At 42.2% G+C, this 12,324-nt stretch overlaps 1 protein-coding gene and 1 non-coding gene across 2 annotated transcripts in view; both read right to left on the reverse strand.

Moving 5' to 3' along the window:
* Positions 1-1,208: 1,208 nt before the first annotated feature.
* Positions 1,209-1,399, reverse strand: LOC129706572 (U2 spliceosomal RNA). The gene has a single exon (XR_008725075.1). It is a non-coding gene; the product is annotated as a U2 spliceosomal RNA (small nuclear RNA).
* A 3,734-nt stretch (positions 1,400-5,133) lies between these two features.
* LOC129706510 (F-actin-capping protein subunit alpha-2) overlaps positions 5,134-12,324 on the reverse strand; it is a 44,181-nt gene continuing 36,990 nt past the window's right edge. Inside the window, exons 9-10 of the mRNA XM_055650865.1 lie at positions 8,761-8,823; positions 5,134-6,082 (exon numbers count right to left, since the gene is read on the reverse strand). Of these exons, the coding sequence (XP_055506840.1) occupies positions 5,942-6,082; positions 8,761-8,823 (204 nt within the window). The 3' untranslated portion in view covers positions 5,134-5,941. The remainder of the gene's footprint in view (positions 6,083-8,760; positions 8,824-12,324) is intronic.

The raw sequence follows: 12,324 nt of genomic DNA on the forward strand, positions 1-12,324 counted from the left end.
ATCCGCTAAGGTATGTCAGGATTTCACTGACATCCCAATTTGGGTGTACCTATTTCTGGGGAATGGATTGATATACCTCTCCTGTATCTGATCACCAGTGAGCGGTACCCAAGTTGAGTAGGCTGACAGAACATTTCCTTAATTGTGGTGAAGACCTGCCAGGAGCTCCAGTACAGTTTTTTGTTGTAGTTGAATGTGTAATTCCTGTTTTGGAAAACAGTGTCCCATTTCTAATGTTCCTCAGGTATGTTCCTTAGGATATGCGACGGAATGCTGTCATCATGTTGATAGTGCTGCTGATCCAAGCACAGCAGTGGTCTTCCCAATTCTGCAATTCTTTTAATGACCATATCGAGGATCACTGGGAACCATGCCTGTGGACTTGGTCCACTGTAATTTGCGTAGTACCCGACTGATGAAGCCATAGTACCTATTGAAGAGGTAGAAGGAAAGGAAAACATAGAGATTAGGTTCCCCCCACCCCTCAATACGCGGGAATGTCTCCCTTGCCGCTGCCTTGAGATTGGTTTCATTTGACGCAAGTTAGTACGTGGTGATTTAATTGGATATAAGGAATCGATATCTGGTGTCCATATTGCTTAGTAATTTCAGCAAATATTTTTGGTTTAAATGTATGTTTACAGTATTTAGCTCACCTGATAGGTGAGTTACTGATGGTCAAACATGTTTGACGACATACGGTTTCCAATTGTTAATAAATTGTCACCTAATATCGATGTTCTCCGCCCAAGTGGTTTGGTATATGCCACCACTGTGATGTTGTTAACTTATAAACGAACATGCAAATTTGGTGGATTACTGAGCAAATGCTTCACTAGAATTAAGTAAGTTAATATATAACACATTTAAGTCAATTCACATTGGCATTAAGTATTACAAGCTCAGTAACACATCAGGACACATAAGATGTTACTCAAAACAGGTGGAAGTGTACAACCATAATCCTTCCTGCCGAAAAATTCCATGATAACACTCCAGATTAATCCATTTGACCCCATATTACAGGTATGGAGATAGTTTTGAACACAGCTCATAGGAAAGGTACAATGTTCAGTAGCTGGTAATGCTGCTATTATCCCAATTACTTTGCCACATAGTTGATTGGTGGTTAATGCACCATAACTGATAGTCTTAATGAATACCAGATAACAAAGTTGTGGATGGTCAACGTAAATATCTGGATATATATTTTGTGCACCGTTCCAGAGGCACTGCAATACTGGGTCGATGCGTGGAGTGGACGGAGCAAGCCCTTATTCCATCTCCCTGTTCCAAAATTCAATTTAATATATGGTCCCTAGATAAGGGACGTATCAGATTATTAAACTGATAAGAACAGATACTACACTTGATCTTAGCCAAAAGGCCAAGAAGCGATGCAGCTAAAGCTGTATCCAAGGATAGTCTGTCGTTAATATATAGACATGCCATGACGGAATGTTTTTAAGTGTCAGGGCTAGTTGATTCTGGATAGCTTCGACTTAAATGCCGCAACGCTCACCATGGTTACTCCATCCAGGTAATTGCGGTATATCCGAAACTTATACGAGAAGGTAATGAATAGTATGCATCTTCAAGGCCGATGTCTACCATAAAGTATCCTTGGATCCATGGTAGTAGTTACAAATCCCATGAATGGGTATACCTGGTGAAATACTCAAGTGGTTTATCAACGATGGTGCGACATTCATCATCGTGGGAGGGTAGACCCCTTGGGGTGCTTGCTGAATTGGTGGCAAAATATTAATTCTATTCCCCTTGTATTTATTTTTTGGTATATAACTACCAAGAATGATAGCTTCCTAACCAGGCGTGATTCACCCACCCCTTGTTAGTACAACCCTTCACCTTTATGTGATGGTAGGAACCATACTTATCTGTCTTCATTATTGTTTTCTTCGGTTTCTGGTTCCTTGTTCTTGTAGGGAAGATGTTTGTTGGGGGGGTGGTGCATTTTCCATGGGGCCCGCTCTGGGCCGTGGCCTAAAAATGCTACGGGTTTGGCATGCAGGCCCCGAGCTTTCACCAGTACCATGAGGTAGACACCCCTGGTGGACGCGTAGAGGTACTGCTGTCTGGTTTAGTGCGGTGCTCATTCCAGACTCTGCCCTCTTGTGCCGAATAGTTTGAACACTTCGTCCAGTTTTTTAGGACTGGTTTGGTAAGTGCCAGGTAGCAGGATCTGTGCTTGTGAGGTCGGCATTCTCATAGTCCTGTTAATTTCATAGATTGAGGGCAGGTTTGTGACTTCACTTGAGAAGTTATGGGGTATACCGTTGAACAGTAGGGTCAGGTGTTTTGCCATACTACCCTGCCCTTCTGGAATGAGCAGGTGGACATGATAGCCGACGTCAGGGTATCAAATGCATTTTTTAAATATTTAGGTTAAATGCGCTGCTCAATGTATCCCCCAATAATGGCGGGCACTTTGAGTAAATGCAATTTAGGGGAGGCGTGATAAAACCAACGCCTCATGGCTACCTGTCTTGGAGAGGTTTTTTGGAAAAGACAGGTAGTAGGCTGGCCATCAGTTGAGACTGAAAAGCCATCTCGTTAGTGGTGGAGCCACATAGCGGCCACACCCAGCAGCTCTTCCTGATCCTGTACCTCAAGCATACTCCCGATGTTGTTCAGCCAGTGACCCCTCTTCATGACCAGCCCAGCCACTGGTCACCCCAAAGCTAACCGCACTAAGGAGGAAGCGATGGGCAGTGCCTAGGCACTGTGGAGGGTATGCCTGAACCCTCCAGCGAGACTGCCCCTCACATAGCGTGTCTTGCAGGAGCTCCTACTCCAGCGGCTCAGGCGGCTGTCTCTCTCCCATGTGGGTGGAGAGACGTTCCCTCCGACAAGTCGGAAGCCACTGGCCGGATGGCTAAACATCCAAGCCGCAGCTCAGGTACTAGTGGAGCTCGGCGCGGTGATGGGGATAGCGGAGCACCCGGTAATTGTTCCTACCGCCTGTTGCTGCCCCCGCTGCAATGGAACACTCCTCCGCTAGAGTCGAGCGTGGGACAGGTTCTTCTAGAGCTTTTGTGCCTTGTAGAAGCGAGAGCGCCCCATAGCAGCGCGTCTCGCAGGCACCTGCTCCGAGAGCCGCTTCAGCGGCTCTCTCCCCCCGTGCGGGTGGAGAGACGTCCAGTCCAAAATCGGGAACACCTGCCAGATGCCTCTTCAGGTGGCTATGCATCCAGCCCGCTGCTCAGGTACTAGCGGGCTGGGCTCGGCACGGTGTCGGAGAATAGCGGAACACCGGGTAAACGCTCCTACCGCCTGTTGCTGCCCCCCGTCACTGACGGAAAACGCTCCTCCTCGAACAGGGGCAGTTTTGTTCCAGAGCCTTTTTCTCTGCCTGTAAAACACAAGCAGAAAAAAGGCTCCCCTGTAATAGAAACCCGACCTCAGGGTACTCACCTGACGGTCCGTTTCATTCTGTAGCGGGAGCGCCTAACTCCCGCTGCAGCCGCTGTTGCACTGCTGGCGTTAATGCCGCACCTGCGCACCGAGCGGGTTCTTCACGTAGTCACTCACGTGACTCCGAAGTAAAATAGAACAAGTTGTCCTACAACATTGGGCTGTGCACGCCATTCGCAAGTTGACTCAATCTGTACTGCTGCAGTTTTTCCTCCTACTCACTTCCCCCTCTGTTCTAGTCATCTTCCCTCCCTCATCCTTGAAACCATCTCTCCCCACACTGCCATCATATGCACACACGGTTTGTCTCTTCTAGTCTTTGTGGTGATACTGTGGTGGGAAACTTGTATTACCCAACTCTGGTGGAGTCAACTCTTTGGTTTGTTAAACACAATTTTGGGAAACTAGAATGCAAGTCTACAGACTACTATTAGTTTTGTGGACTAGAGAAACACTCACCCTGGAACAGAACTCAGTGGGTGAGGCAGCATCTATGGAGAGAAGGAATAGGCGACGTTTCGGGTCGAGACCCAGCAGTATAGATCAAGTCTGAAGAAGTGTATCGACCCGAAACGTCGCCTATTCCTTCTATCCATAGATGCTGCCTCACCCGCTGAGTTCCTCCAACATTATTGTCTAACATTTTTTCCAGCATCTGCATTTCTTTCTTAAACAACCCTGGGACAGAGATCAGTTTCACATTAGGCAATGTTATTCCCCACTTAATGCATTACTTTGCTATTTAATTGTCTGGTTTTATTTAAATTGAAGGTTGCACATAGTTTGCATTTTTCAAATGCACTTTGTTTTCAGTGCATCTTGTTTGCCGTCATTTTTTTAGGATTGGCAATATTTAAGTAATGTAGGAGCGAAGTGGGGCCTTCAGCCAGCATGCTTATGCTGACCTTTTTTGCCCATTTAAAATAAAATTTCAAGATTTAATAGAAGTGCAAACGGGAAGGTTAAACAGTAAGCCAATAAGGACTTAAGTGGCAGTTAATTTATAATGGTTTTGTTATTTTGCTGCGGTATTATTTGGTGCTAATAGTCAGGGTTAATGTAGCGCCATTTGCAATTGTCAAGCTGCTTGTATACTATTTTAACAGCCAAAATCAAAGATATACTATTAGCCATGCTTCCTTTTACATTGACCAAAGCAAGTCAGCACACGGCTACTGTGTAAAATCACAATGCCAGCACATTTTCACATATTGGCAAATAAGCCCAACTTATTTACAACCATAACACTATTCCGATTCATATAAAAGACTCATGGACTACCTTTATACATACCGCTTCATTCTAGACCAGAGGGATAGAGTGTAAACCAAGTTCTTCGTTGCAACCTCTTCAAGGAAGTTTCTTTATCTCTTAGTTGAAAATTACTCCAGTAATATTGGGACAAGTTTCCCGATTTTATTAAAACAGTCAAGGTGCATCCTAAAGTCTTTCATTAACAGTACAAATTCAGCCTTGATTTCTAGATTGCTAAAATAATATTTACATCAAACTACAGCAAACTTGGGAAAGGGTACTTGGCACTGCAATTGTTACCATGTCCATGCATTTCTTTCAGAAATGTATTCTAGATTTATCAAATGACATTTTTAATTGTCATTTACAAATGTATTATATACAAAGCACATTTAAGGGTAATTGAATGTCATTGCGATGAAATAAAACAGGCTGGCACACAAATTAATGAATACAGGTTTATATTACAATGTGTCTTGTTCTGGTACAGTTGTGTCTGTTTCATAAAAAATAACTCATGGGTAACTTTTAATACACAGCTCATTGAAGGAGGAGTTTATGTGGGTACAAAGCAGGAACTGCATTTTATGTATATTTTTGCAAGAAATATTAACTACATCTGAGACAGTTCATGTCAGTAAAGCGTAAACATTACTAACCATCTTGAATTATTTGCCCATTAATTCAGTATTTTCTGCCCCATGTCATTTACCCCTTGAACAGAATATCTCTATGGAGAATAAAGGCAAGTTCAGAAATTAACGTGGAAGTAACTGCAATCTATGATGGGATACATCTTAGATATAAATGATCAGTAACCGTTCACCTAAATAAAGTTCCTGGGAAGAAGTCGGCCAAATCTGTTCAAATTAAAATTTGCTTCCATCCTCAGCAACATAATGTAAAGCAGGATCAAAAAAAAGGCATGGTCTCACCATGGTACTGTAAACAAATATGGCAACTAATTGTGATGCTTAAGAAAGGAACAAACATTAAAAATGAAAAGAGTCACATTGAGTAAACCATAAGTATTTTAACATTGTTAGAAAGGAAAATGCTGCTTTGAAAGCCATGTGCTTTGTGCACAGTAAATCTGTCATGAGCGCTAATGGTGTTCAACTGAAAGTGTATTAAAAAAAGGTTATGAGGCAATTTCCCAAATTATTTATAAATGTAATTCAACAATTTCACACGTGAGACCAGACCTTTTTAAAACAGACACGAAAATTATCCAGTCATGCGAAACTGCCTCTTAAAGATTTTGCATCTCTTTGCCAATCTTGTAGCTCAGGATCTTGTTCCAGTCGATTTTGGTGCGGGTGACTGGGAGTTGTCGGCGCAAGGCTTTAAATGTAGTGTCTGACATGGTCTGATAGTTTTCATTGATGGCAGTCTGAAAAAAAAAAAAAAAAAAAAAAAAAAAAAAAATTTAAGGTTCCACAAATGAAAGTAGTCCACAAGAATAATTTGCCAGGTCATTTACAAATAAAGTATGAATGATGGGTCAAAATGGACCAATCTACAAGCCAATGTCCTATAGAGAAGCACCAACTAATAGCAGTGTGCCAGCCAGTGGCCTTCTGACATGTGTTGAAATGTACAGGTGCCGAGCTCAGGAATGTTCCAGATGTCAGAGATTGGTACATCTCAATATTTGTTCAGCCACTCAACTCAGCATTGAATCTAAGGGTGAATCACAAACATCCTGATGACCATGGCCAATGCATGAAAAGCTTATTCATTTGAAAGAGGTTGCTGGCCTTAAGTTAAATACATTTTTATTTTATTTTGTCTTCATGCCCAATAGAATATAGAGCAGAGCAGCACAGAAATGGCCCTTCAATCCATAAGGATTGTGCCGAACATGATCCCAAGATGACATATCTAATCTGCCTGCACATGGTCCATTTCCCTCAATTCCTTGAACTTCCATGTGCCCATCCAGCCTCTTAAAAGCCACTATCATTTGTGCTTTCACCACCACCCCTGCCAATGTGTTCCACGCCCCAACTTGTCCCGCACAACTCCATTAAATTTCCCCCCTCACCTTATAGCTACGCCATCTAGTGTTAACATTTCCACCAAGGAAAAAGGTTCTGACCGTCTATCCTATCTATGCCTCTCATAATTTCATATACTTTTATCAAGTCTCCCCTCAACCTCCAACGTTCTAAAGAAAACAATCCAAATCTGTCAGACCTCTCCTTGTAGCCGAAACCCTCTAATCCAGGCAGCATTCTGGTAAACCTCTGCACCTCTCCAAAGCCGCAACATCTTTTCTGTAATGGGGTAATCAGAACCGCATGCAATATTCCAAACGCGCCCTAAGCAAAGTCTATAGAGCTGCATCATTACCACTCTATCCCATTGTGCTGCCACCTTTAGTGAGCTATGAACTCCATGCTCCCTCTGAACCTTGATGCTATTAAGGGCTTTGCCATTAATTGCATACACTCTCCTTATATTCAATCTCCCAAAGTGCAAGACCTCACACCTACACGGGTTAAACTCCATCTGCCATTTCTTCACCTATTTGTGCATCTGATTATATCCCACTGCATCTTCCAACAACCTTCCTCACTGTCTGCACTCCGTCAATGTGTGTCATTAGCAAACTTATGCTGCTGGCTGGGCCGAGGCAGCGCGAGGCATAATTGAATTCAATGGAAAGGATGTTCGATCGTATGGTTGTCTGGGCTGCGTCTACAATTCTCTGCAATTTCTTGCGATCTAGGATGGAGATTTGAGAGTTGTTGGGGAGAAAAACTGAGTTAACATTTTAGTTTAAAGAACTTTTTATCACAACTGGAAAAGTGAGAAAATAAACTAGCTTTAAATTGGAGACTTTGAATCTCTCCGATCAGGTGAAGCCTGGATGGCTGAGGTGATCCTATTGTCTATAGAGCTATCTAGACGATTAGAGAGAAATTAAGGGGAGGTTAAGGCAGTGAAACACAGGTAAAACAAAACAAAGAGAAGAATGCTGGAAATGTGCAACAAATCAAACAGTGGAGAGAAAAACTGGGTTTATATTCCAGATGGATACAGTCCTAATTCTGATAGAAATTGAAAAAGCAAGCCGTCTGAAATTTTTGAATTTGATATTTGGTCTCAAAGCTGCAACATGTCCAGATCAAAGATGAGATGTTGTTCATTGGGATAGCACAGGAGGCCACAGACTGACAGGTTAATGTGGGTGTGTGATGGAGAATTAAAGCGACAGCCTACCAGACGTTCAGGGTTGCTCTTTGGACCGACCAGTGATGGTCTGCAAAGTAGTTACAGGACAAATATTGCCCGACTTGCTGGGAATTTCCAGCATTCCCTTTGGGTTTCAGGTATTAACAGCTCTGACCCCATTTCACAGCTTTAACATGATAGCCAGTTTGTTTTCTCAAACTTCCCTCACCATCTGATTTCAGAGAGGGATCACTTTGACGACCCTGGCCTGCTCCTATTAGGTTGTATCTATTCCTACTCCACAGCTTTAAATTAACATTTTCTCACTGGCCCACTTCTGATTGAAGTGGCTTCAACCTGAAACATTAACCTCTTCCTGCAGCTGTATTTTTTAAATTTCAGATTTCCAGCATCTGCTGTCTTTTCATTTTCAGTTTATCATGAAAATTCTAAAAGTTAATCATGCAAATAGAAAGAATAAATAATTAGAAAATCAGTTAAAAATGCTCATAAGCACTACTTATTTCCACTCATCACTGGAAGACAAAAATGCTGGAGAAACTCAGCGGGTGAGACAGTATCTATGGAGCGAAGGAAATAGGCAACGTTCGCTCCATAGATGCTGCCTCACCAGCTCAGTTTGTCCAGCATTGTCTATCTTCGATTTTCCAGCATCTGCAGTCCCTTCTTAAACATTACTCATTATTGCCCCAGATTTAAAAAATACAGAGGCAAGTTCCAAACAAGTAAAAGCTTGACAACTGCAAAATTTGTGTTTTGACTGTCTGGACAGAATGTCAGCCAGAAATTGATGCCAAACAGATCTGCAACAAGAAGAAATCAGTTCAAATATCTATTGCGATGACCAAATATTCATTTAATCATTCATACCTGGTATTCATTTTCTACAGCTTCTACAAGTTTTGTGAATTCTTTAGCCATCTGGGCTTCATTCTGTAAAAGAGAGCAAGACAATTTAGATGTTTACTAGAAGCAGCCAGTAGATAAAGTCACGATTTTGGCAGGTGCCCCCAAAGAGAGCAGGCACCCACAAATAGAGCAAAAGGCAGTGATATGGATTACAACAGAAGAGGATCTTAGAAGAGGTAAAATGGTGAGTATAGGTCACGTAGTAATAGTGGTGACTAAGCAGAGTGTAAAAACATGTACAGCCAGGATGCTATTATTATTATTTGGGGTTTGGGGAAGGGGATACAGTGGGGAGAAGACCAAATTACAGACTGGATGAGGAAGGCTAGCTCATGTTTGCTATTTAAGATTAAGAAACTATGAAATTCTAGACAAATTAACGTCTATTTTCAGGATATTACATGCATAGAATGTTAGTTATTGAACGCTTTGAAAGTTTTCAGTTGGTCACATTATGTAAGCCTTTATTTGTAAATGGTAGGGCAAAACTGGCTAACCACATTGAATTTTTGATCTTAAGTCTTTGAAAAAGCAGACAAGAGAATGCTTATGGTTGTAATTTATAAGAATATGCAGAAAATATATATTTTAAATTGAGATTCCTAACCAATATTGAACCAGAGGGAAAAGACAACATATTTTTTGACCCAGTTAGAACAATGGTCAAGCAGGTGACAGTAGAGCTAAGCAGATAATGAATTTACAGGATGTCAATGTTTACGATTTAATAAATAATAGCAGCTGTGAATGAAAGCTAATTATAACAGTTTGTGAGCAAGACAAAAAGTTTCATTTCTTAGAAACCTTCTGTATGGAAAATAATGTTACAAAGATGAAAATCATGTTACAAATACATGTTAATAGAAAAACCAGGGTTTAGAGGCTTCAGTTTCAGATTTGCAATAACGAATATATAGGTATTATCCCGACATAGACATTACGTTAATTTGTTTATAATTTCCTGGTTTCTCAGTCATCTAAAATAGCCATGATGAGACACTTCACATGTGATAAAGTGCAATTCATTCAGTCTATATATTCTCCGTGGATTGCCACCTTGTCGTGGTGGAGCTACGCTCCTGGTAGGGCCACCCATGGCAGTAAGGTCGAGGGGGAGGTCTCTGACAAAGAGCAATCCAACCAAGACATCAACGGTGGAACAGGCGGAGGACAATGGCTGACCTTAGTGGAGAGTCACAATGGCTGGGAAGGCGGATGAAGGCTGCAGCAGAAAAGGGTCTCGGGTCGTCTTGTACTACATTCCACCAGGTCCTGACCCAGATCTGTCAAGGACCGTGGGGTGGCTGCCTGTACACCAGTCTCCCCACGTTAAACAAAGTCACGCACAGGCGTCCTCCATATAGCACCCTGGAGGGGTGAAGGTAAACACCAAATGCAAACCTCCACTGCCTTGTGGCTATTACCTTATTCAGGAAAGGTGAAGACTGGATACAATACAATACAATTTATTTGTCATTGTCATCTTGAATAGGCAGAGGAGACCACCATTTGGGTAGGAAGGTGGACCCAGCAAAGCGTCGCAGAGCACAATTAGGGCACAATGATCACGCAGAACACTGGTGGCCGTCCACTGCATCCTGACCTGTCGCCAGCCGCCTTGACTATGTCTTGCCACTGGATCCAGATAGGCCGGGACGAGAGAGTGAGGCTGACGATTTGCGCAACTCTCCCTCACTTTAATCCAAGTCAAGCGCACGTCATAACTTCAGGACCCGTACCGCCCAACTGGGCGAAGCAAGATCACCACAGGAGCACGTGCAGCTGTGAAGAAGCGCACAGCAGAAGCTCAGAACCGTGCGCATAGATTGAAGTGAACAAAACTATGCCAAATGGATTTCCGAGAAGATCATGAAGATATAATTATCTTTGGATCATAGTGCTTTCTATGTAGTGGCTGAAATGCTAGTGAACAATGGAGGTCCAAAGAAATTTCCTGATTTGTGTAACTGGATACCATGTAATATTAGAAAAAGGCAATGGAATGCTTGCTTATACTACTAGGCAACATTTGTCCCCTTGTACTCTAGTCACGTCACAACCAAAGGCCAGCTTAGACTACTCCAGGAATATTGCAAGTAGCTGAGCACCACATTGTCAGCAGATGTTGCCCTTGGAAGAATCCAGTGCAGAATTACTAAAATTAAATCAGGACCAGGACCAAGACCTATTGTACGCGAACGTTTCACTGAACACCTCTGCTCAATCCGCCTGAACCCATCTGATCTCCCGGTTGCTGGACACTAACTCTTCCTCCCATTCTCACACTGACCTGGGCCTCCTCCATTGTCAAGAGTAAGGCCGAGCGCGAATTGGAGGAACAGCACCTCATATTTCACTTGGGCAGCTTACACCCCAGCAGTATGAACATTGACTTCTCCAACATCAAGTAACCCTTGCTTTTCCCTCTCTCTATCCCTCTCCCTTCAGTTGTCCAACATATTTCTGTCTCCAACTACATTATCTCTGTTTGCTTTCTTGTCACCTTCGCCCAGCTAACAATGATCTATTCTACATTTTCCTTGATCTCCATTCCTTTGCCCTGTTTTCATACCTTCACACTTCCTTATCTAGCTATCTCCCACCTGACCAGTCTGAAGAAGGGTCTCGCTGTGACGGGATCAGTCAAAGTCAACATGGATTTATGAAGGGGAAACCATGCTTTTGGAATTTTTTGAGGATGTAACAATTCGAATGGATAAGAGAGAGCCAGTGGATGTGGTGTATCTGGACTTTCAAAAAGCCTTTGACAAGTCCCACACAAGGGATTAGTGTGCAAAATTAGTGCACATGGTATTGGGGGTAGGGTATTGACATGGATAGAGAACTGGTTGGCAGACAATTTCCCTCTAACAGTCTACTCTGCTGGTCCTCACCCTCAACAACTTTTCCCTTGACTCCTCCCACTTCCTCCAAGAGCAAGGCATAGCCGTGCACATCAGGATAAAAGTTAAAGCACATCCACAAAACAAAGTAGTAACTGATACAAAGTTGATTTTTAATTTTATGATGCAGTATATTATTGACAACAACATTTACAGAAAATAGAAAAATCAGAAGTAAAATTAGCACAACATTCATAATTTCATTAAATGGGTAACTGGTTTCAATAGGTTAAATGATCTATTTTCATTCCTATGTCAAAAAAATATAAAATTACGTCGACCAAAGGTACATCCTGGAAATGTTAAATAAAAAGATCTTAATTAGGTTCAGAGACATTCCTGATAATCCAAGTTGTACGTACTACCCAGATCGATACTCAGATAGCTGGTTTAAACATACAGTGCCCTCCATAATGATTGGGACAAAGACCCATCATTTATTTATTTGCCTCTGTACTCCACAATTTGAGATTTTAAATAAAAAAAAAAAAAAAAAAAATCACATATAGTTAAAGTGCACATTACCATTTTTATACATAGAAACATAGAAATTAGGTGCAGGAGTAGGCCATTTGGCCCTTCGAGCCTGCACCGCCATCAATATGATCATGTAGATCATCCA

This window comes from Leucoraja erinacea, chromosome 19, assembly GCF_028641065.1.
Source record: "Leucoraja erinacea ecotype New England chromosome 19, Leri_hhj_1, whole genome shotgun sequence".
Classification (NCBI taxonomy): domain Eukaryota; kingdom Metazoa; phylum Chordata; class Chondrichthyes; order Rajiformes; family Rajidae; genus Leucoraja; species Leucoraja erinaceus.